Source organism: Melozone crissalis, unplaced genomic scaffold (genome assembly GCF_028551555.1).
Source record: "Melozone crissalis strain CALT ecotype California unplaced genomic scaffold, PUWL_Pcris_2 ptg000013l_1, whole genome shotgun sequence".
NCBI classification, from domain to species: Eukaryota; Metazoa; Chordata; class Aves; order Passeriformes; family Passerellidae; genus Melozone; species Melozone crissalis.
In genome coordinates, this window is record NW_026535791.1 from 26,554,529 (window position 1) to 26,578,284 (window position 23,756).

At 40.9% G+C, this 23,756-nt stretch overlaps 1 protein-coding gene across 1 annotated transcript in view; it reads left to right on the forward strand.

The window, feature by feature from the left end:
- Positions 1–1,700: 1,700 nt before the first annotated feature.
- ACOD1 (aconitate decarboxylase 1) overlaps positions 1,701–23,756 on the forward strand; it is a 29,434-nt gene continuing 7,378 nt past the window's right edge. Inside the window, exons 1-3 of the mRNA XM_054272313.1 lie at positions 1,701–1,790; positions 11,498–11,624; positions 18,551–18,681. Coding sequence (XP_054128288.1) covers positions 1,701–1,790; positions 11,498–11,624; positions 18,551–18,681 — 348 coding nt within the window. The remainder of the gene's footprint in view (positions 1,791–11,497; positions 11,625–18,550; positions 18,682–23,756) is intronic.

The window sequence follows — 23,756 nt, forward strand, 5'->3', positions numbered from 1 at the left end:
AAAGCACATGAAATTTTCACGTGGTGGTTTGCTGGTGACAGTTTTATGGAGTTGCTTTTACCTCTTGGTCTCTTAATGTGGCATCTCCCCCCACATCACCCTGCTCCCGGCCGTACTTAGCAAGAAGCCACCTCAAAAGCCTCCCACAGATTCGTATTTTAAACTCCACTTCCCTAGTGTGGGCTCTCTATTGAGAGCACTGTGATTAAACTGTGCACCCAGAGGATGAGATCATATAATGCTTGAGCAGGCGCTTATTCATAGCAGAACTTGCAGTGGAAGATTTTGTACCTACCAGCAGGTGAGTCTTAGCCCATATTAAAAAAATGGGATCTTTAATTCATCTGTTAATTAAAATTATTTCATTTTTCTGGCATTAGGTGAGTATCAATGCAGATTAAGGAAAAAAAAAAAACCACTAACATATTCATTAGACCTGACTTTGTTTGTCTTGAGCTTTGTTAGATTTGAGACCAGACTTCATAAGACCTGAGCTTAATGGATTCTTCCAGTGCATATTTTCAGAATCTTCAGAGATGAGTAAGTTATGCTGCTCCTGCAGGCACTGGCTCCTCTGAGCTCCTCTGCCTGCCTCTGTCCCGTGGGAGACCAGGTGACAAGGACCCACCTGCTCCTGTGCAGCGCCCTGGGCTGTCCAAAGCCATGCACATCAAAGGGGTGGCGAGGAGCACAGCTGACACAATAAGGTGTTTGGCCCACTGTCCCAGGTTTCTTTTTAAGGGCACAAACCAGTCCATCCCACTACCTGTTCTCTCTGTCAGTGTGAAGCTGACTCCAGAGTCCCCTTCTAAAAGGGAGCAAGGAGCCTTCTCAAGACACTGCTCATACAGCCTGTTCAACAGTCCTGGGCAAAGACCCAGCTTGCAGTGTTTGTCTCTGACATAGATGTCATTTTCTAGCCTTAAAAACATGCCCAGCACTGAAATAACTGTTTTGAAGCTACGTCTCTTCAGAGAAATTATATTCTGTGGGCATCTCACTGCTGCTTTATGCCTTGCCTGGCTGTGAGACTTTGGTTATTGTGACTTCTTTCGTCAACAAATTTTTCCTCTTTTCACAATATGTTCATCTAATTTCTTCTCCATTTCCCCATCTCTTTTCATTTGGCAACGTTTGTCTCAGTGAGGAGGATTGGCCTTCGTCTGTGGGTATTACAATGGGTAAATATATCAACAATTTTTTACATATGTGTCAGTCACTGGGTTGCGTAACACAGTCGTAGTGGTTTATTCTTATTTTGTGTGGGAGACAGTGAAATATTGGTACATGAAACATTAAAGGCTGCCACAGAATGCCTCCTGTAAGGCATACAACCCCCATAAAGGCTGGTAAATATGAAATAAGGTCTAGTGAACAGGCAAGGCTTTATGACAATAAACATGGAGTTGAATATCTCTGACTGTGCAGTGTTGGAACATTTCTGGGCAGTAGCTCTTACAGGTAAGACAGTCACATTTCAGTGTTTGCTATTAGCTGCTGACCAGAACTGGCTACAGGGACACTATCTTAACCTGTCAGGATACAAGTTTTTCTTCTTTTAATATTTTGAGAAGTTTACGTTGGTTTGGGGGGATTAGTTTAGTGGATTTAGGGGGCTTTTGTGACTTTTGTTTGTTTGTGGGGGGTTTTGCGGGGGAGGCTTTTGTTGTTTCCATGTTTATAAAGATGCTTCCATCGCGATGGGCCCCTGTTTTGCATTTTGGGCGGTGCACCCACGGATGAGCCAGGTTTATTCAGGGAGCACAGTTTTCTTCACAAATGGAGGAAGGGTAACACCTAGTGGCAGTAAATCCACATTGCTGTTAAGAAATACAAAGGGCTCCAAAGTATTGCCAGCATGACCCAAGGCAGATAAAGAGAAAACGATACTTTTTCGGTAGATGTAAACTATTATGTATTCAGCTTCTTCGTGAGAAACTTAGTAGGGCAAGAGCATATTTTATCCCTTTTCTGAACTGAAACTGAGTTGTTATTTGTTCTAGCAGTCTTCGCTGTGTGAAGTGGTATAATATTGCTTAGGAAATACCTAATTACATATGACTGCATTGCTTGAATTTTAGTACTGAGTTCAGTGAAATATTTAGCCTTCTCCATAAAATCATGAAAAGGAGTTAACGATCTAAACTGAATTGGAGGTTCAAATACACACTCATTTAAGCTTCAGTCTTGTTTAGACAGTGCAAGAAAGAGAGTCTAGTAGTCCCACAGCAGGTTATATTTCCTAAGAGTCAGAAATCCTTTGCTTTTTTGGGACTTACATGCTCTCTAAAATGTGTGCAGTTCCATAGGTTTGACTTTGACAGTCAATGGAGGGCTATTAGGCTGAAACCTTTCCCATTTCTGAGTCATTGTTCAGAGTGAACTTATCAGCCTCAGCATTATGCTCAAGTGATACCAAGTAATATCTCCAAAAACTTGAATTATGCATTATTCCACCCAATGACAGAAGAAGAATTCAACTCCTTCTAAAGAGAGGCTGTCTCTCTCTGCAAACTCAGTTTCACAGGCTGTATATAGTTGAACACAAATGTATACATTCACAGATTTCAATATTTCATGTGAATTGTAATGAATGTTACCTGTCAAGTTACATCTGATAATATCTGTTCATAGAAATTGTTTTGTCTGTGTTTGCATTTCCAGCTAGATGCATTTAGCTGGAATTGCATGTTCTAGGAAATCCAGCTGCCATGGAAATTTGCACATTCAAGCATGAAAGATGTTGAAGAGCCAGAATAACACAGGATGTAAGGGACCTCAGAAAGTCACCAAGGGCTCATTCACTTTCCTCCTGCCAGGGTGCTGCAGACATTTCTTTGTATAATTTTGGGAGGGCAATGCTGTGCAGAGTCTGGAGAAGAGGGAGGGAGAGAAGGAGGACAGACATTAGCGGTGTGTTCTGTGTCCTTGGCCGATAGAGAGCTACAGAGTGTGACTGAGAAACATAATCAAGTGAGCAATTAGTGAAGGTCAGAGCTGTGTTAATTTCCTTCAAGCCCCTTTGTGACAATTAGAAGACAAAAAGCACCCTCTCAATGTTGTGGGGACATGCAGGTAGTTTCTGCCTCAGTGAGCAGGAGCACTGAAGGGGACACCTTCCACACACGTCTTGAGCATCACTGAATTTGGAGAACACAAGAAAAGAGGCTGTGCACCCTATGTCAAATGGGGAGAAACTCCCAGCTGCTTCTTTCCAGGTGATATCTAGGAAAATGTGATAACTGATCTCCTGTTTTGGTTAATTATAAGGAAGTTACAGCCCTGTCTGATACCAAAGGAGCAGAGGACAGCTGTGTCATTTTATACCAAGCAGTGGTGTGGTATTTTACATGCACAACATCTGAGGCTTTTCTCCTATGCTAAATTACTCACAACCCCTATGGAGCAGCTTTAAATCAGAGTTCTTTTTGTGAGTCCTGGCTCTCTGAAAGTAATCTTCTGCATCTCTGTGAAACATTTCAGTCATGTCTTCAAATCTTCTCTCAGCAATTCTCCTATCTGTGAATAAATAGCATTCTGACCTGGCTTCTACCACAACAACAACAGAAACACAATCACGCCTCTGCAAAACATGAGTGGAAACTACATCCACCTTCTGCATTACCATCAGTGTGAGTCAAGCGCCTTAGGCTGTCTCTTAGAACTTAACAGTATAAGGATTCAGCAAAAGAGCTCTCCTAATAGGGAAAATACAACTCATTTTCTGGCTAATTAGGATAAAAAAAGCAACCTCTACTCCCCCTTCTTACCAGCCTACCTTCCTGTAGGGTTGGACAGGCTTCAGATAGGTTTTAAAGGGGTAAAACCACATATTTTTGGTGCTTTTGGATACAATCTAAATATAAGAGCATTGATTTGCAGAGGAGCAAGTAAAGGGCTGTCCCTAAGCCTAATCCCTAAGTTAATCACAAGGATGGTATCATTCCTGGGTAGGAATTCTATCCAAGAAAAAATGCCTTTTAATGGAATTTCTTAAATATACAGGTCTTACTTACACCTTTTTCTTACAAAAATGTGTTTTAAAAAAGGAAGTAAAAATGTATTGGTAAAATTATTCTTTTTGGCAGAGTGATCCCTCAAAGGTAGAATAGTTAATAATAATGACATTGGTGATTGTGCTTCAAATTTTTGTATTAATTTTAGCTGTGATTTTGAGGTATACTGTTCCCTAATTGAGCATGTTTCAAAATCATAACTGTGGTCAGTGAACAGTAATTAATGCATTTGTTTTTGCTTTCTTCCACCATGTACCAATACAAGCTGTGCTTAAATAACATTAACTCTTTAAGTTAGATTAAAATAAACAAATGAAATGCAGACACTCATTTCAGCAGACTCAGACATTGAATGTGCTGCTTTGTTCTCTTTGCATCTTTTTCTGTTGAAAACAATTTAAAATTCCCATTATGTTTAATAGAAGAATTATCAAAATCCTTAGCAGGGGTGCTTACAGCATCTGCAAAGGTAAGAAGGGAGTGAAAGCTCACAGCATTTTACTATAGATAAGTTGGTAAATTATTTTTTTACTACTTTAGGTACCTTGCTTGACTACCTGAGAAAAACATGTTTGCACTGGTTTAGTTTGCTCCTCTGCTGAGACCCAAGTTTGTATCCCTGCTGGCAGAACTGACCTCAGTGCTGTCAAACCCTGCCAGGCTTGTGCAGTGTTTCACAGTGCCATGCTTGCTGCTGTCCCCCCAGGGTATCAGTCCTGAAGGATGCTCTGAGTAGAGGTGGTTCCAGCTCTCCACTGTGCTTCTCAGGGAAGTGTCTCTCCACCCAATTTCATCATCTCTCAACAACAGCTGAAATGAAATTAATGAAATCTCATTAGAGAATTGCTATTCACTTCCACAGAAGTGAAGACTAAAAACTATTTCTGTACACATAAAGAGAAAGAGAGAACCTTCAATGCTAGCATACTCACACTTGTTTCTCCTCCTTTGGCCTCAGAGCCTTCTACATGGTGAGTGCACTCCACAAGCTCTTAGCTGCTCCAGACATCCTGGAAAATATCCATTCTGTCAAGACCTTGCCAAAGTACATGTCAGCAATGGCTACAACTAGAGTTCATGCCAGTGAGGACATCTGTGAGTGAAGGCTGTAATTACACACTCTTAGCTCCTGTAGGCAGTATATCTCAGCTGTTCAGCCCATGCCAGAAAGGGATGCTGGAGCTCCTATTCACTGATACCCTTCCTGACCTGCTATGTAAAATAATGTGTCACAGAGAACATATTTCAGTTACTTGGCAGGGGAAATTATTCACTCCAAAACTGCCAAAAATCTCTGCCTAGAGGGTGAGATAGCCGACAGCCTTCTGTTAAGACCAAAATTGACTGCCAGAACATTTCCTTCAGCCCTTATCCTTAGCAGTGTTTCCAGGACTTCTCCTACCTGTTATCCACTGCATAAACCAACCTGATTTTTTCTTTGGACTGAGCCAAGCTTGAAGAAACTTGGAATCAACTTAATCAGGCATAGCTGATGTTACCCAGCTTGCTGATGTGCTGTGCTAATGAGATGTTATTGCCCAAAGTAATGAAAAGCATCTGTTTCTCACCTGTAAAGAAAGACTAAGGGTTGCTTCTATCTACTTGAAGGTGAGTTTGACAAGCTTGTCTTCCCTCTTGGAAAAGTTCACTACATGTATTTTGCTCTTGGCCTCTTGGAGAGGCCCAAACAGAATTCAATTCATGTGTCTAGAAAATTCTGAATGTGCTTTCCTGTTGCAAATGTTTACACAGAGGGATTACTACTCTGCTTTGTAGGGATTTCCTGTAAGATATCATCTATGTATGATCCATGTTTGTAAATGCAAATAACATATTATCACTAAAAGTAAATATACCAACAGAATAAATGTTTGAGAGACACATGAGAGATATATGGAATGAAGAGTGTGTTTAGATTTCATGAAGTTTTAATGAAGTAAACATCTGGATTTACAGAAAATCACGGCCAGTTAATTCCAGCAGCCTACAGAGTCTTCAAGCCCTTGAGAATATAGGAATTAGATTTTTAAGAGGCTCTTTTCTTTTTGTATACTGCAAGCTGTTGAAAAAAAAAAAGATTATTTGTTAATTGCTTATGAACTAAGCAGAGGAATTATCTTTTCTATGTCAGCAATATGACAACAGCAGAAGTATATGCCCCAAAGTTTTGCTAGCCTGGAAAGTGCTGTGCCCATGCAAAGCAAATTGTTTATTTGTTTTCACCTTTTAATTTTTCATGACTGTTGTGTTTGTATAGTTCTTGCCAGAATGCCTTTCTCAGAAAATGGAAAGCTTTCTTCATTAATGCTTGTATTTTTTAACAGAATGCCAAGAGTCTAGATTGTATCAGAACTGAGTCCCCTGAATAAAATCCCTTCAAATAAAACAAGCAGAAAAAAAATCTATTCATCTCAAGGAGGTTAAATCACATATAAATAGGTTGAGATTATAGGATGGATCTTAGTGAAGGGGAAGCTTATCTGAGAAGCAGAAGATAAGCAGAAAGCCTCCAGTCATAGTGACAGTAAAAGGCTTCTGAAAGAAGAAAAGATCTCTTTTTAAGTCAAGATGCTGGTTGTGACTGACAGTCTGAAAGAGGGAAAAAATTAAAACTACCAAGTATAAGGATTGTTAAGAGGGAAGAAGAGAAAGGAAGAAACTAAATATATAGCTAAGGAAAAGCAAAAGAAGTATGGCATTATTATTTCTGTATTTTATAAGCCCTCAGGCACATCTTTTCTGTGCTTGTGGGGAGTACAATAACCATGTATTTAATACTGTGTGTAATACTGATATATATAATATTGACAATAAATGTGGTTATTCAAACCTGTTTGATAGGGGAGTGACTTGAAAATACTCATCAGTAACCTGCCCAAGTGATGTCTCTTCTTAACCTCTCAGCCTCTGTCCCCAGGTCAAGGCTGATGTGGCTCTCTTTGATTTCTAGTGGACAAAGATGATGTCTGGATCACTACCAGCTGAACACAGGAAAGTTCATACTCGTAGGGGAGGTTCTCATTACTTTTTCCAAGAAACCTCTACCTTCATCCTTTTAGTGTGCTGTTGCTTTTTTCCCTCATCCCCAGTGAGTGCTCAACACACCTGCTTGGGACTTCTTTGCTTTGTAGTAGAAAGAAAATGTTTGTGAAGGCAAAGGAGGTGCTTACCTGTGGCCCTAAGGGTCGGCATCTTTGCAGGTACAAGAGGGCACATCTCAACAGTGCCAAGTTAGCTACATGTCCTGCATCCAGAACAGGGCTCAAGAGTAGGATGGAGTGGAGGAGCAGATTCATGGAATGGAGAGGGTCTTCTGGTAGCTATAGGGAGGAAAAATATTTTAAACTATATTTAGTATGAGTGATCATACTACACACAGGAGCTCTTCAGAAGTGAGCTGGGCACATTCCAGCAGTATGTATTTGATATACAGGTTGGGATACATCAAGGTAACCTCATCTATACATACTAAAGTGACTGATATGCTGTAAAACTGATTGCAACATCTGCCCAAGTAGTTTCTCCCTGCTTCATGTAATTTGTTCTTCTACACAAACCTTTTCTTTTCCCCATACATTGAGCAAAAATGGTTTTGCTGATATTGCTCTTCCTCTGTGGAGAATAAAATTTTGTTTGCTAATCTCAGCTAGGTATTGTCAGTAAGCTTATTGGGCATTTAAACCTTACAGACCACACCAGATTAAGCTAATACCTGGTTTGTTCCATTCACCATACCTTATTTTGAGTGTTCTTGTAGAATTTAAGAAATTCCTCTTCTATATAGAATTCAGCTTACTCAGAGCAGAAAATACAAGGCTGTATAAGGAAATTTTATGACATTCTAAAGATTTTTGGTTGAAGACACAAAGCTTATTAGTGGTCTTAGTCGCACAACTTACATTAATTGGAGCTGTTTGCCTTAGTCTTGGACTAGGTGATCATTGTAGGCCCCATCTGACTGAAATATTCTTTTCTGTTTTCCTCAGCTGTGAGTATTTCAAACCTTGTTATGCAAATCACAAATCCATCCACACTTCTTCTGGCAAATTGCTGCCCAGGAAAGCATAACTAATTTAATGCATTAATCCCTACCCCTGAAGCACAAACATCTATCACCTGAGCTAGGAAGACTGTAGTTATGCTTATGGATTTCAAGTTGCTGTGTCAGAGTGAGAAAAAATATACTGTAAAATGCACATGAAGCCTGAACATGTTTTGTTTGCTAACACAGTGTGACTAAGGAAATGTGTACAAATTTACCTCCCCCCTTTTTTTTCTTAACTTCTACTTTCCATCTTTACTTAGGTTGAACTTTGTAGTAGCTAGATATATATATAATCCCTAGTTATATTCAATGATTTCTTGATTATTTGAAGTAGTAGTAGTATTTTATGTGTTGTGCATTCTAACTAGTCTGGGAATATCAGGTCCAATGTTTGTGTTAAGATTCATAGTAGTTTTCCTTAGAAAGGACCCTGAGTATGTTCACAATGCTTTCACTCACAAACCTCCTAGCCTGACGCATCCAAATGAGGACCCAGTTAAATACACCTCGGTTGGGAAATGCCAGGTACCTGGCTGCCCAGGAGGTAAGGCTGTATTAGTCCTTTTCTCACCCTTGAGAATCATGTCTGGCTGGGGAAACATTCCTTTGCTCCACTCTTGTTCAAGCTGCCAGTGCTAGAAGCTAACCCGCCTGAATTTGCGCTGCAGGAGGAAAGATACACATTGGAATGCATTTGTTTCAGTCGGCTCTTTTCTGACATCCCAAAGAGTTTCCAGGCACAAATAAAAATTACTGAAGGCAGCAGCAAAGCAGGGTTCAGGCTGAGGGATTTGAATGATTCATGAGCAAGGACTCCAATAGGGAAGAAGAATGGGCTTACAGAGTGGTGCTCATGCACCTCGGCAGTGAAGCAGCTGACAGCTTGACTTGATGAGCAAGGATGATCCTGATTCAAAGCATTGCAAGACAAAGCATGAGCAGGTGTTAATGCCACACTGTGTTCCAAGCACTGTTTTTAATATGAAAAGCAGTTTTCTTTAGAATCTAGCACAAAAAAAAAGTGGTGTTCCAAAAGCCAGGAAGCAACTCTCTCCCAGTGAAATCAACATTGTAAATGTAAATATAGAAGTTGAAATGTTGGCCTCTCTCAAGTTGGTGGCTGCAGTTCCCTGCAGCTTTTGCCAGTATGCGTGACTGGCTGCACAGCATGCACTGTCTTTCCAGATGCACTTCTGTATTTCATCTAAATGCTTTCTGGGGGAAGATCTGAAATTCAATTTCTGAAATAGTACAGTTACTTTAAAATTTACATAGGCATTGTTGTAAGAAAAAATAATCACCCTTTGTCAGTTTCTGGCAGCTTTTGCAACTCAGTAGTTAAATCACAGATGCTAATCTAATCTTTATTAAAGTGTCATCAAAAGCTTCAGGGTCACGGGCCTAGCTGTTAAAATTCCAGTATAGTTTCATTAGCACCAACTTTATAGTAACCCTTGGATATCCTTCACTATTCTGGTCTGTTGTGTCTGAATTTATTTGCAGAAACTACAGCTCTTGCCAGCCACAAACATCAGTTCCCCATTTCCAAAAAGGTTTATAGCAATTTTGGTAGCTACTATTTTTTACCATTTTCGCATGACAAATGTTGTGATGGTTTCTAATACGACCTTAAAATAGCGTTGCTTTAAGTGCAGTTCTGATAGTGTTTATCAAAGACAAGGTGTGTAAGACTCAGGCTAATAATTTCAGCTATATAGGACAGGTGAAGCAGAAGAGGAGTAAATACACACATTAACACTTTTAGGTCATGCATTTCAATAGGATTTTGCCATATTTTTCTTGCATATTGTTCTTACCTCTGTCACTCTTGTCTGTTGCCCATCGTGCCTTTCTTTAAGGACAGCATTGTTAATATAAAGCCTTAGTCTAGTGAGAGGTTAATTGCCTGCAGTTTCAGTAAATTCCTAACCAAACTTTCTACACTGAACCAGCCAAAGACAGCAGCATCAAAGCTTGTGATTCAACTGCAAAGCAGGGTGGGAAGGCAGCTTGCTTTCTTTTTAGGACTGTGAACAGGACTACAGTGGTAGCTTATATTATTACCTGATGCTTTGCAAAGATCAAAGTTGGTATTTAATTTTATGGTAACCAATTTTTGACTATAAACTTTAATTTTTTTTAACATTTACAGTAAATACCAACTTTTCACATCCAAGCTTTAAGAATTGGACTCAATTATATTTGTAGGTCCCTTCCAGCTCAGAATATTTTGGGATTCTACAGGAAAGCTTTGATGCCCCTGGTGAGCATGAGAGCCACGTCCCTAGGAGCAGCAGGTGGGGCAGCACTGTCTCTGCTCTCCGTTTTTAAGCACTGCAGCAGCACAGCTGGAAGGAGCCATTTCATCAAGAGTGTTTAATAGTTCAGGTTCCTGCAAACAAAGGCACTTCTGCCTATGGGCAATGCCAACTGACCTCATCAGGGTGGAGTGAACTTACCCTCCAGACTGTAGCCCTCTTTCTCCACATGGAATTCCTCTAAGTCATGCATACAGCATTTGCTCCAGTTTATGTAGCAAGGAGTAAAGGTCTATAGCAAGGAGTCCAAGTGATTTTTCTGTGCTTTTAATTTTAACCCAAGATTTATTTGCCTAAAAATGATTGAACTGTATATCTTTACTGATTTTGTTGGCAGCATCCTCTGGCAGGCACAGTTCCGTCCATCCCTAGAGGTTCTCAGTAGTAGATTCAGTAGCAGTGCCACTGAGAGGGGCAAACACTGCTCCTGCAATGTGGCTTCACCACATCCTGGTCTGGTCAGGAAGGCAATAGATGGGATGTCTGGCCATGCCTTTATTTTCTGTGGCTGCTTTTCTCTTCACAGAGAAAAGCAAGGCACAACTTCCCAAGGATATTGCTGGGATTCACATTCTCTGAATCTCAGAGAAAATAAAAAACAATTCTTATCTCATTTACTGCTCCTGTGTTTTGGAACAAGTGGAATGCATTGAGGAAGATTATTTACCTGAAGGAATTTGCTTGATTGGATTCTGGTGTGAGTGCTTTGATTCATTGACCAATTCAATCTGTGTGTGTGTCAGGACTGTCGGCTGACAGTCACGAGATTCTGTGCAGTTCAGTTGAGTTGGGTGCTTGTGCAGATTCAGTGTAATATAGTATAATAAAGTAATTAATTAGCCTTCTGATATCAATGGAGTCCTCCTTGTCATTCCTCCTGGATGTCAGGGGTTATCCTGATTTACAACAGTCTTCTCCTGTCTGCAGACTCTGCCTGTGGGCCATGGCTCCGAGGTCACACGAGTGTGCTGATGGCTCAGGAACAGGTTGTCTTGCAGACAGAGAGCTGAAGTGCTCCATGACTCAAAACACAGAATTAAATTTAGGCAATGTAAATAACCAGGGGTCCAAAACCAGTGCTCACCCCCTCATGCTCTGCTGTTTATCATGCCAAATAGGACATCTCCTACCTGCAGGGAGTGGGGGCAGGCCTGGAGGAGGAGCAGGGACAGACTGACAGCCGCTTCCTTAGCTCGTTGGGGAGTGACAGGGAAAGGAATGACTTGTTGCAAATGCCTGATGAGAGTAAGCCACAAGACCAGGCCGTCATGATGAGCGTGATCAAGTGGCATTATCCTTCCTTTTTAAAATTCTCCCTTTTTTCCCACTGTATTTTTAACAACCAAGACAAAAACAGAACAAATGAAAACAAGAAATGTCTTCTGTGGTCTCTGTTATCTCAAGAGGATTCAGATAAAATATGAGTTAGGTCACAGGAAGCAAGATAAAAAGCATAACTATAAACTGAGAAAATAAGTGAAGTAAAGAATTTTTCTTTGAAAGGATGAGATGTGAATCACTGAGGTCAACAGTTTCAAGACATGTTAAATTAGATGTCTGCCAAATCACCAAAGCATTTCTGTCAGCTTCTTTATTACATAAATATGGACCTGGTTTTGTTTTTAATCTGAATTCCTCAAATGGAGCATCTGAGTTATTTGATGCAGTGTCAGCAAAATAAAGAAAACCCTTGGCCTCTCTGAAAATAGATATCAGTCAAAGTGGAGACATTTGAAAGTTCCGCTCTGAGGTAATCTCTAAAATTTATTCCCATTAGTACGGGTGTCTTGTGAAATGCTTTTTTCAGTAAGGGCTTGGATAATTTGGTGAATCAGCTGAGAAAGGCTGGGGCAGACAGAAGTGGGAAAAGGAAATAAGCAGAATACGCTGACCCAATGTTCACTGCCAGAACTGAGAAAGGTGAGATAATTTGTCCATTATCCTGCTTCGGACTGAAATGGGCTGCATTTGGCAATGGATAAACTGACATATTAGCACAGAGCAGAATTACATGAGTGAAATTAAATTAAGTGAACACACACATACAAAAGTCTGGAGGAATTACAGACCCATCTTCAGAATTTTGTTAGCATTTTCAGAGAATCACAGAATAGTTACTAAGATTATTTTTGAGTCCAGCTGTTAACCATATTTTGTCCTTTCCTATTCCATGTGTCAGTTATTACTGCCCTCTCCACTGAATTATTCCTTTAGTACTCACAGCCACGTATCACACTGCTGAATCAGGATCACAACAAAACTTCCAAACAAAAAATACATGAAGCGCAGCGGGGAAAAATATGGGAGAGTCCCATCTGAAGTAGAGGAACTGTTCATTTCATGATGTTTCTGCAAGCTTCAGTGTTCTCACATACAAATGGAAAGAAGATGCTAATGTTAAAGGGCAGAATAAGGAACAAGTTAAAAAAAAACCTATAGTATGTGTCATAGGAGGTTGTCAGTGCAGCCTTCTGACTGGTTAGCTCACAGAGGCAGTGAGGTCTTTTGAAGCTTCCTCTCCCTCTTTAATCAGTCCCTTTAGAGCAAGCAGATCCCTGCTTCAAAGGCTGCAGGGCTCGTCAGAGAAGAAAGCTGCCTGCTCCTCAGTGGAGCCGTGGATGGCAGCTCAGTGTCCCACAGTGGTGGCTCCCCTGTGAGGCTGCCCAGCTCGGCAGGGTGGGAGTGGTTATACAGCAACTCCGGTGCTCAGGTGGCTTTGAAGGGTTTATGTGCTCTCCCTCCATTAGTATTGATCCTCTCCCTTTGACAGGACTTCCAAAGACTTGAAAAGATACTTGGTAAAGCATTTTTCTTACTTGATCCCTCCCCCAGAAAGACTAGGGGAATCTACAGGCTTCCTGCATTCGAGCTAGTTTTGTCTAGTTCTTTAAATAATAAGGTTTTCTTAATTAAAGTGATTGTTATATTTTCTTTTAAAATGCCTCTACTTTTTCTTTTTTTGTCCTACCTACAAGACTTTTCCCAGAACTTACTTGCAGTAAAGTGAGTAGAGAATTTTGTACAAGAAAGCTGCAGTGTTTATTTTGTCCATAAAACACCTCATTAGAGAACATCATTAATAATGACATTTACTGACTGAGGAGACAGAAGGTTAAATGCATTTCAGTATTTTCCAAGTCTGTGTATATCGATCTTGCAGCCTGTCATTTCTGGAAAAGATTTCCAAAGGAAAAAAAAAGTCCCTAATACAGCACCTCTATTCCTCATTTGATCTCCAAGTTCCCATTTCTGCACTAGTGTATTTTAAATATGAACACCAGTTATATTTCAACAAAGCTTTACTGTTTGCTATACTTTTCTTCTGATACATTAATTGAAATGTATATCTCAGCATACACATTTCCCTGCTGGTGACCCTGCTTCCCCTATTTGCAATTGGATTTCCATTGTGCTTCTACTTGCAAGTGCTGTAACTCTGTTTGCAGTACAAATCTTTAACCTGGAAATCACCTCTGGTGTGTGACTGTTCTTATGGGCTTATTTTCATGGTGTATTTAGAGACCAGCTATGCCAGCCCTGGAAATTTTCCAGAGTGCAAAGCAGGTCATGAGCAGAGTGTCTGGTAATGTGTCCATGAACAGCATATTCACAGATACTTCTCTGGTCTTCAACAAAATGTAAATCAAACAGCAATATTAGAATCTGGCACTGTTCTTGTTAAAGCCATTTTTCCAAGTACTATTGAGTTCAGTTAGAGCTAACTCAGGCGGGATGGGTGAACTTGGCAGATTGTGAAGTCTGGAAAAAGAGGGATAGAATGAATCTCAAGAGATCATTCTCAAAATCCACATCTGCACTAAGGCAGAAAAAGAAACCTTGAACTAATCCTGGCAGATTGGGGTAATACATTGGCAATGATTCCAGTAAAGGAAATTCCACAAAATTCTTATGTACAATATTTTAATACCCTTCCTGTTATAAAGGAGTTTAATCGCATAAGTCAAGAATCTGATAAATATTTAACAGATTCCTTTTTTTTTTCTTTCTCAGCAGATAGAGCAAAGTTGTTCAACACTCTGCACTTCTAAAATATACAGATTGTATTTTTTGTGTTGTGTACAGAAGTACACTTCCACATTAAAGCTATGCCAGTCTGAAGGTCAGATGCTGCAAAATGAACCACCCTACTTTTTTCCCCATTCAGCCAGCCCTCATGTGATTGTGATGAACCAGTTCAGAGGATAAAGTGGAGAAGCATTCAAATAAATAATAAAATTTATTTCCTAGCAATTTAGTTTACTGGATTAAGCCCGAGGGAGGGCATCAGGCAAGTGCCGGTGGTCGGATTGGCTTAGCTGTGATGTGAAATGGAATAGTTTCCCTTTTCTTGGATAAATAAACCTCCTCATACCTCTTTCACAGACCATTATTTCCAAGGCTGTTATTGTTCTTAAGCTCCTCTGAATAATTTCGAATTTTTCTGGATCTTTTTCATAAATGGTATATTTAATGTATGTCTCTATCCAAAGAATATTTAAAATGTATGATTCAGTTGTGAGTGAGCAGGCCATCAGAAGCATAAAAGAGATCAGTTGTTCCTCATATGCTCTTCTGCCCTAATTTGTGTGTGCTGTTACCATGACTTTGCCTGCCTGTGTAATAATTATTCTCATAAGATGGATGGATAAACACAAGTGTGTCACCCTGTTCCGAGCTTTTTCAATTTAAGAAATTCCAATTTCTTAAATTCAGTGCAGTCATTCCAATCTGCACCTTTCCCTATGTGGTCACTGCTCATGTGGCCATCTTATCATGTTCCATTTTAACTTAAGACATCATCTAAATTCCAGAAGAACCTTAAGCAAGAGTTTCTCTAGATGGGGTAGATAAATTTCCTCAAGTTTCCTTCTGATTTGCTCTGTGTGTACACTGACCTACATTGAGAGTAGGCATATGACAGATTCTCAGTCTTTCCTGTAATCAGAACTCTTTTGGGGTTAATGGCTTCATGCAAGTATAATTCTGTGGCACTCTAAAGGAATAAGATGTTAAGATTCGCTGTATTCTTTTAGATATTTATAAATTTAGATTTTTATAAATAATGTATATTTCCCAGTATAGATTAACTCTTGATTTACATTCATATATTTCTCTGAACACATGATCTAGACTCTTGAAGAATTTTTTTTCTTTTAAAGCCATCACCACCTGAAGCCATGTAGTCAACTGAGAATTTAAGTTTTTACTCTACCTGTTTCTCACTGTTATCACTGGAAAACTGGGAAGCCTGAGGATACAGCAACAGCAAAGTTAAAGCAGTAAAAGCCCCAAATATATGCAGCCTTATAAATCTCACCAATTGTTAACAACTGTGAGGCTGGAGTTTGTGCTAGAGAGTGCTGTGGATGAACCCCATGCTGTAAAGAAGGTGCAGCAATGATGGTTCCATCACTGACTTGTATCCCACCACGGGCTCTGGTAACCTGTGTGCTGCTCCCTCATTTGTTATCAGGTCTGGTCTGAGATGAGCCAGATTGTTCAGAAACATTCCAGAGTGCCTGATCTGAAGCTGAGGATTGCCAGGCTTTCCTGTCCTTCCTGTCAAGGCTCTCATGTGGTTCTCAGAGTGCAGGAGTGACCAAAGCCCATGGCAGAGCGGATACACTGCCCTGCAGGCCCAGAGGTGATGTGGGACCTTTGGGCAAGCTCCTCCCCTCCAGGCTTCTTTGTGATGTAGTGACATGGAGGAAGGAATCCTGCTCACCTTCATGTGCTGCCCGCCCTCTGGAGAGACCTCAGTGAGCTTTTGAAGCCATCTTTCCATAGTCTTACAGGAATTTCTCAGGATGTGAGGGACAGAGGGAGGGAGGGAGCAAGGAAGGAAGGAAGGATGGAAAGACATGCTGAGGATGGACAGAGACCTACCAGTTTTGTTCACCTGGACTCAGGAGCAAGCTCACCACATATTTTACTCTGTCAGAACACAGGAATGTTGTTGGGGCCTGGGAAGAGAAGACCTATGAGGAATCAGGGGACTTTACTGGATGGGAATATTTTCCTTTCCTTTCCTTTCCTTTCCTTTCCTTTCCTTTCCTTTCCTTTCCTTTCCTTTCCTTTCCTTTCCTTTCCTTTCCTTTCCTTCTATTCCCTGCCTCACAAAATTGTGCTTTTCCAGTGTTCTTTTGAGACATTTCATGTTTTAATCCCACACAGTCATATATCTTCTCTTTTCTCTCCTCCTTCACTGTCTCCATCCATCTTCACTAATTGACTTTGACTGGAGAGGCTTCCCAAACCTGCACAGAGCAGACAAGCATGGGGAAATATGCCTGGCCCTTGCTAACACAGGAAGAAAAGAGGCAGTGCAGAGCTCAGCTGGGCTAGGCAGGTGGGGGAAAGTCCTTTTGCCAAGGGTAGTAGGGTGAGACAGAAGGAAGCTGTGGGGAAAATCTACTTCTCTGCATCAGTCATTCCCTTCCTCCCTAGGAGCCCTTCCTTTGGCAGCAGCAGCTGAACACAACAGAAGCACAAAGCAGCAATGGGTAGGTCGGGCTAAAAGCCACTCAGATTTATTTTTTCTTTCACAGGCAACATGGGCACCAAACTATCTACTACAAGCTGCTGCCAAAGGCAGCTTCCTGCTTTGCTTTTGTGGTGAAACAGAATTGCATTGGCTCTGCCCCGTGGCTGGCTGGTGGCAGGGTGATTTACAGCCCACTGCAATTGTGCTGGCAGCCCATGATGGGCCATAACATTTCACTGCTCCTTCATTTGAGACTCATTTAATTCAATGGGGGAAAAAATGTACCTCCTGTCTTTTTGGACACCCCCAGCCACCCCTCCTTGAGTTTAATAAAATACCATACCAAATCAAGGAAAGAAAAAGGAAAATAAATGCCCAAAGAAAGCATAGACTTCAAAACAGACTTAAAATCTGCCCAATTTGATAAAGAGTGGCAATAGCCAGATTGCAGAAATAGAAAAATCTTCTGATTGTGGAAAGGAGAACTAAGAATGGTTTGTTTCCGTGTTATATAAACCCCAAAGTCATAGTGATGGCATTGTGCCATGCAAATAAGTTACCAAAGTCAGGGGGATCAGCTGTGTGAGCTGGTGGTACCACTACCACCATCTATTCTCACTGAAAATTTCCTTTTTCAATAAATAAATGCAAGACTCAAACATCACATTATTTCCCTTACAGCTAACCCTAGGGCTCCTGCAATAATTCAAGGCCATACAAGGAGGGACATCTTCCAGCTATTGCAGGGAGGGAAAAGGTAAATAAAATGCTGTCCTCTGCATCTAACAGTAGGTTTCATTTTTAGGTGAATAGTTTTAAACCCTGCCAAGACTGAAGCATCAACATGGTTGATCATTCCTATCATTTTGTGAAAGTAGTTATTTTTCTTGATTTTTAATTCTTCTTGCATCTGGTTGAATCTACTATGCTGAAGATGAGTAATCATAGGGAAAAAATAGTGTCATTATAAATTCTAAAACCCAAAATTCTTCAAATGCTACTTATATAAAAAGGACCAATTTAAATCAAATCATTAGCTTCTGCTTAGATGCTCAATTACAAGTGCAATAATATAAATGTTTTATGTATTCACAGCTCTTGTGTTCAAATTTAACCTTTCTTCCATTTTTGCTGTTATTTCTCCCTTTTATAAATGTTGGTGTAATTAAGCCCATTTCCTCTTTAGAGGTGAATACACAATCACAGCTAGAAATTCCTCAGTATGTTTTACAGTCTGAAATATGTGATACTCAATCTCAGAGCTAATAACTACCATGACATGTTTTATAATTGCACCATTAATCAGAGACTGCTGCATTTTAAAGTGTAATTTCAGGCTGTTTTGCAATATTTCTTGGCACTTTTAGAAGTATATAAGGGTGGAAAATGCATAATCTAGCTGGGTTCAACCACAGATGAGGAAAAAGCTGCTTTTTGCAGTTGTTGGAGTGCTCCAAAAGAGCAGGGACATACTTGTCACTCATGGGCTATCCAGGCTGCCTTGGGGATCTCAGTGAAAGCATGATGTCTGAACAGGTGGTTCTGTCCAGCAGCTAGGAGGGAAGGGTGGAAATTAACTCATGGCTTAACAATTAACTCAGAGCTTGAACAATGGGCACTCCATTAGCAACGAGTACTCTGTGTGTGGATTTTGTAACATGGCTCATTGTTTAAATCTTTCCACGAGGGGCTGTGTTTGGGAGGGACAAAGCTGAGAGCAAGAGAGAAAGCATCTGCTCTGAAAATTGGAGGAACAATTCTGTTAACTCACACAGCATCTTCCAGCACCTGTCTCAAGCCTTCTGCAGCTGCTGCCAGGTAAATTATGGACTCCCACAAAATTAGGTGATTTTTTTTTTTTTTGGCCCAAAACTTGTTTCTGTTAGAAGAATGCTGCTTTATTTTTCCTTCTGATTTTGCTGTATATTCTATAGGTGTTATTTTAGCCCTTTCAGTGCATACAAAAGTTTGTAATCAATCTTGGATAATTTCTTAGGGATTCCAAATCCCTGAGAACTACTATAGATGCAGAGAAGGTCTTTTATCCCTTAATCAATGATTAAACTTGTTGTATACTAGGTCTTGATACTGTATCTCCCCACCACCACAGCCTTGCTGGGGCCCATTATGTCCTGACAGCTCTGAAGTGACCAGGAGCATCAATTTTCTTGGTGCCTTTCTGTGTATGATGCACAGCCTAGCACAGTGGGTAAAGCCTCATTTGCACCACTGGAGTTCTGCTGGTAATTTAATTAAAATTGCCACATCCCTCACATGTGCTCTCACCAGTTTGGTCTCTGCTCATGAAACTCTGAATTTATGCTAGTCAAGTTTTATCTTCTCCCCAAATAGCACAAGTCATGTAATGACATCTGGCTGCATCTTGGTCACATAATGTAGACATCATGAGCTGCTCTTTGATTAAGGGAGCAGAGTGTGCTACAGGCTGCCACAGGCTGCCAAAAACAAAAAGTAGTTCTGGAAACTGCAGGTACACAACACCTATGTGTTGTCCCACACCCACTGCTATTATTCACACTGGAGATCATTGGAGATCATCAAACATCTGGCTATTTGCAGAGGCAGCAGGGTGCAGTGCTGGGGCAGGGATTGCACCCACCAAGGGGAGGAGATGAGTTTGGGGTTATGTGGTGGTAAAACCTCTGATCCAAATTAGACAGAGGGGAGAACACCCACCACCAGAGGTTCTGGGGTTTGAGCCAGATAAGATAGAAGGTCCATAAGAAGCAGGCACTGTGGAGGGGAGATGGTGGGTTTTGTCACATCAATTGTCCTCCCTTACACTTCTGACTTAGATGTAAATCCCCACACCTCGGGGAAAGTCATATTCACAGGCAGGCCTGAAGGTATTTATCCCTTCTGATGGGGGATAACTGGCTCAGCTACATGAGGTGCAGTTGTGCTATCTTAGAAGGTGCCATAAACTATCAAAGACCCCCCAAAGCACCCCCAGACTCATTTCCTAGTCCTTCCACCGAAGGATTTCATGTGATCCACAGTGTTGCAGCAGAGCCTGAGGGTGCTGCAGAAGACAGGGTAAAACTGAGTGCTGGCACCAGTAAAACAGGTAAAGCTTGTAGCTCTGGTGAGAGCTGAATTGCTTCAACAGGAATGTCATGGAGCTGCAGTGTCTTCTCACATTGTTACGGACCAGGTCTCTTCACACTGCTCCATAAATGATGTGTCTTGAATGTGATCCTGAGGGAATATCCCAGGTTTGTCTGGTGCCTCTATCTCACAGCTCATTTAAGCAAACCAGCATCTACATAACAAGTTAAAATGAGCCATGAGGTCTTGCATTAAGGAATAGCACTGCTAATTTAGGAAGGCAAGAAGGGCAGTGTAATGTAGTGCACTGACCAGCACATTGACTCCTAGCAACCTTTACCAGAACATGGCCTGGAACTTCCAAGATTTGTTATGGGAACTTTGAAAAAAACAAACAAGGGCGATAACTTCTCAGAGATTTCACTGCCACTGCCACTAGTTGTGCAAGTAAGTGAATAAGAGAACTACTGTAGGCTGGGAATTTCCAGGATGATACATTTCATGGTGCAATCATTGCCTATTGCATTTGCTGTGTGTTAGTGCTAAGAGTCTCACCTTTTCACTGTAATTAAATATCCCAGTAGAAGGAAAAGGAGAAAGTTCTGAACTTGTAACTTGTTTTCAGTCAGTCAGCAACAGCAGAGTCTCTGTAAACACAACACACTGGCACCTGTCTCCTGTTTTCTCATCTAAGCACAGGCCATGAACAAAGTTACTTCTTAAAAGCTGGCTTGGAAAATAGGAAGCTTGGGCTCTGTATTTTGTCATAATTTTTAATATTTCCTTAGAACAAAAGGAGCATAAGGCTAGGGCCAAAATTGCTTTCAGTAGCAAACATACAGTTTGCAGGTGTGGGCAGAGTTTAGCCTAAAATAACTGGAGGCAAAAGAAGGAAAAAAGCAGCTTTAAAATGTGATGTCAGCAGGAGAAAATAGACTCTGTGGGGCACTGGTTTTCTAAATCCTTGTTCTGTAATCAACACAGCTCATTACTGTAGCTGCGTGCAATGTTGCAAATGACATTTGGATGAACACATTTTCTCTTTCCACCACACTTGCTAGTTAACAAATTGTCTGCCCAAATTGCTGAACCATGAGTATTGTGTCAAAGAAGAGGAAAGCAGCAGACTCCCTTTGTCAGGGTGCACAGGCTGTACCAAACTCTCAGTCACTGATTTCCACCCTTCTTCTGTTCAGACCCCTAGGAATTCTGCTGTGCAGGTACAGGACTTTGTATAGATGCCTGTTCCCCCTGCAGTGATAATCATATTGCTTTCTTTTCCCTCACAGTCCACAGTGTACACCTGAACCTGAGGTCTGCAGACCACAGTTGGGAAATTGGTTTCCCAAGCAAAAGTACTGTTTCACTTAATTTTTTTTTTAAAAAACGTCACTTTCTCGTAGTATGTCAGTTCAATCCATAAATATTACTAATGTAATTATTGCAATGCATGGGACAGTCTGTCCTGCAATCAGGATGACAGAAGGAAGTGACCTCATATCTGAGATCAGCCAGCAGCATATGACTGCACAGCACACTGCAAGGCACATCACAAGTTCTGGGTCCGTCCATATTCACTTTGGAGTCTCATCAGGGGATTAAGGCAGTGGAACTTCTATCTCACTTGAGGAGGAGAAAGAAATGAGAAACAGAATGTGTTTATAAATTATATCCCAAAGGTTTTGGGAAAGATGGTGAACTTCAGGGTTTTGAATATCTTTTATTTAATATTTTTTGTGGTTGCCCAGGGTGGCTGTGGAGTCTCTGTCCTCAGAGATATTCAGAACCTAACTGAACATACCCTGCTCCAGGTAGCCTTGTTAGAGGTTGGACAAGATAGTGTTTGGAGCTCCCTTCCAACTGCGGCCAGTCTGTGATTGTATGGTTCTGAAATTTAAATATTTTCATCCAATTTTCTGAGAGAATAATGAGCTGAAAGAACAGAAGTGAAAGTAAACAAAATCTTTCCTTTTATCAGCCCAATAGCATTAACTTCTATGAACCTTTCTAACCACTGCCAACCTTGTCAACCTGAGCAATCCCAATATGTCAGGTGGATTTTATCAGCACCAAAGATAATTCTTCAGGCTACCTCTGAGGTTTTCCTCAGTGGGGAAATATGGGGGGCAAGTAAGAAGCACAGACGCACATTCTAACCCCATGGGGTCAGGATTTGGCAAAACAAACCCAGGACCTAGGACATGTGCTGGGATGTTTTATGTAGATGCAAGTTATACCTGCATGGGTGAGGGAACTCTGTCATACTCATAGAGAAAAGTGTGGGAATAGGTTTAGTAGCCATACTGAACAACTGCTCATATTTAAAAGAAAGACAGGACAAGGGTTTAAATGCAACCTTCACATGATGCAGGTTAGCCTGTACAAAATTATGTTTGTGTTTGTAGGGCTGGGTTTTAGGAGTTCCAGGCCTTTGGCTGTATCCACGCAATGACTCATCCCTGCTTCTGTCATTTAAGGCCCTTTGTTACCCAGTGCAATTTTCAGCATCAAGTTATGCACCAGCAGATGATAGCCAAAAGCAGAACTGGCTAAAAGCATGGGCAAAATAGGCAACTGTCTTGCTTAGAGCTTGCTGGGGAACAGCCGATTCCATCTTCCTCTCATGTTCCCTGTTCACGCTCTCCCAAAATTTCACAGAATACTGCTAGCCCTACTCCTCCCTCCCTCTGCTTGTGCTATTGTATTTGCAGGGTGCCCGATAGAGGAAGGATTGATGAATCTGACTCCATGTTCTCAGAAGGCTAATTTATTATTTTATGATATTATATTATATTATATTAAAGAATGCTATACTAAACTATACTAAAGAATACTGAAAGAATACTTACAGAATGCTAAAAAGATAATAATGAAAACTCGTGACTCTCTCCAGAGTCCTGACACAGCTTGGCACTGATTGGCCAATGAGTCAAAACAATACACATGAAACCAATGAAACAACCACCTGTTGGTGAACAATCTCCAAACACATTCCAAAGGAGCAAAACACAGGAGAAGCAAATGAGATAAGAATTGTTTCCCTTTTCTCTGAGGCTTCTCGGCTTCCCAGGAGAAAAATCCTGGGCAAAGGGATTTTTCAGAGAATGTGAATGCCACACTTGTGTTGCAAGATTTAATTTTGCATTTCCGAGGGAATGAAACTCAGTTATGCCTGACTGCTGAGAATCACAGAGACAGGCTGGAGCAGCTCAGAAATGGGTCTGCTCAGCATCAGGGCTGGCCCAGGGAGGAGAAGGACCATGTACCCAGGGACAGGAGAGGGGGAAGGACACAGCCTGAAACAGGACCTTTCAGTTGTGGTTAGAATCGCTCAAATTGATGTTTAGCTTCACCTCTAGACTCATGTTGTTATCTACCTGGAAGCACTCAGGAGTTAGATAAGGCTTTACAAAATTGTTTGGAGCTATTCTCAGTAAAGGGCTGAGGTTCATAGACTGTTTTAGGCAGCATTTATCATGTAAGTGCAAGGCTGCAATTCTGAGATTTGATGCTTTGTTCCCTAACCCAGGCGATTTCCATACTTCAGACATGGTTACTTATTTACTTCAGAATTATTCAGTGGCCTCTAGTCATGCTCCTGTGGGGTCTGCTCCCTTTCTGATGGGCTAGGCAGGGATTTCTCACTCACTATCTATTGCTAACACACAGTGATTCATGCTGTTAAAACACTGCTAAGTGCCAAGAACTGTCTTAATCCAATTTATGGTCTGAAATTCTTATGGCACACATTTCCCAAGTCTGAATTGTATGTGTTAGAAAGGAGACATATAGCAAAAGAAGAAAAAAAAAACCCAAACCAAAAC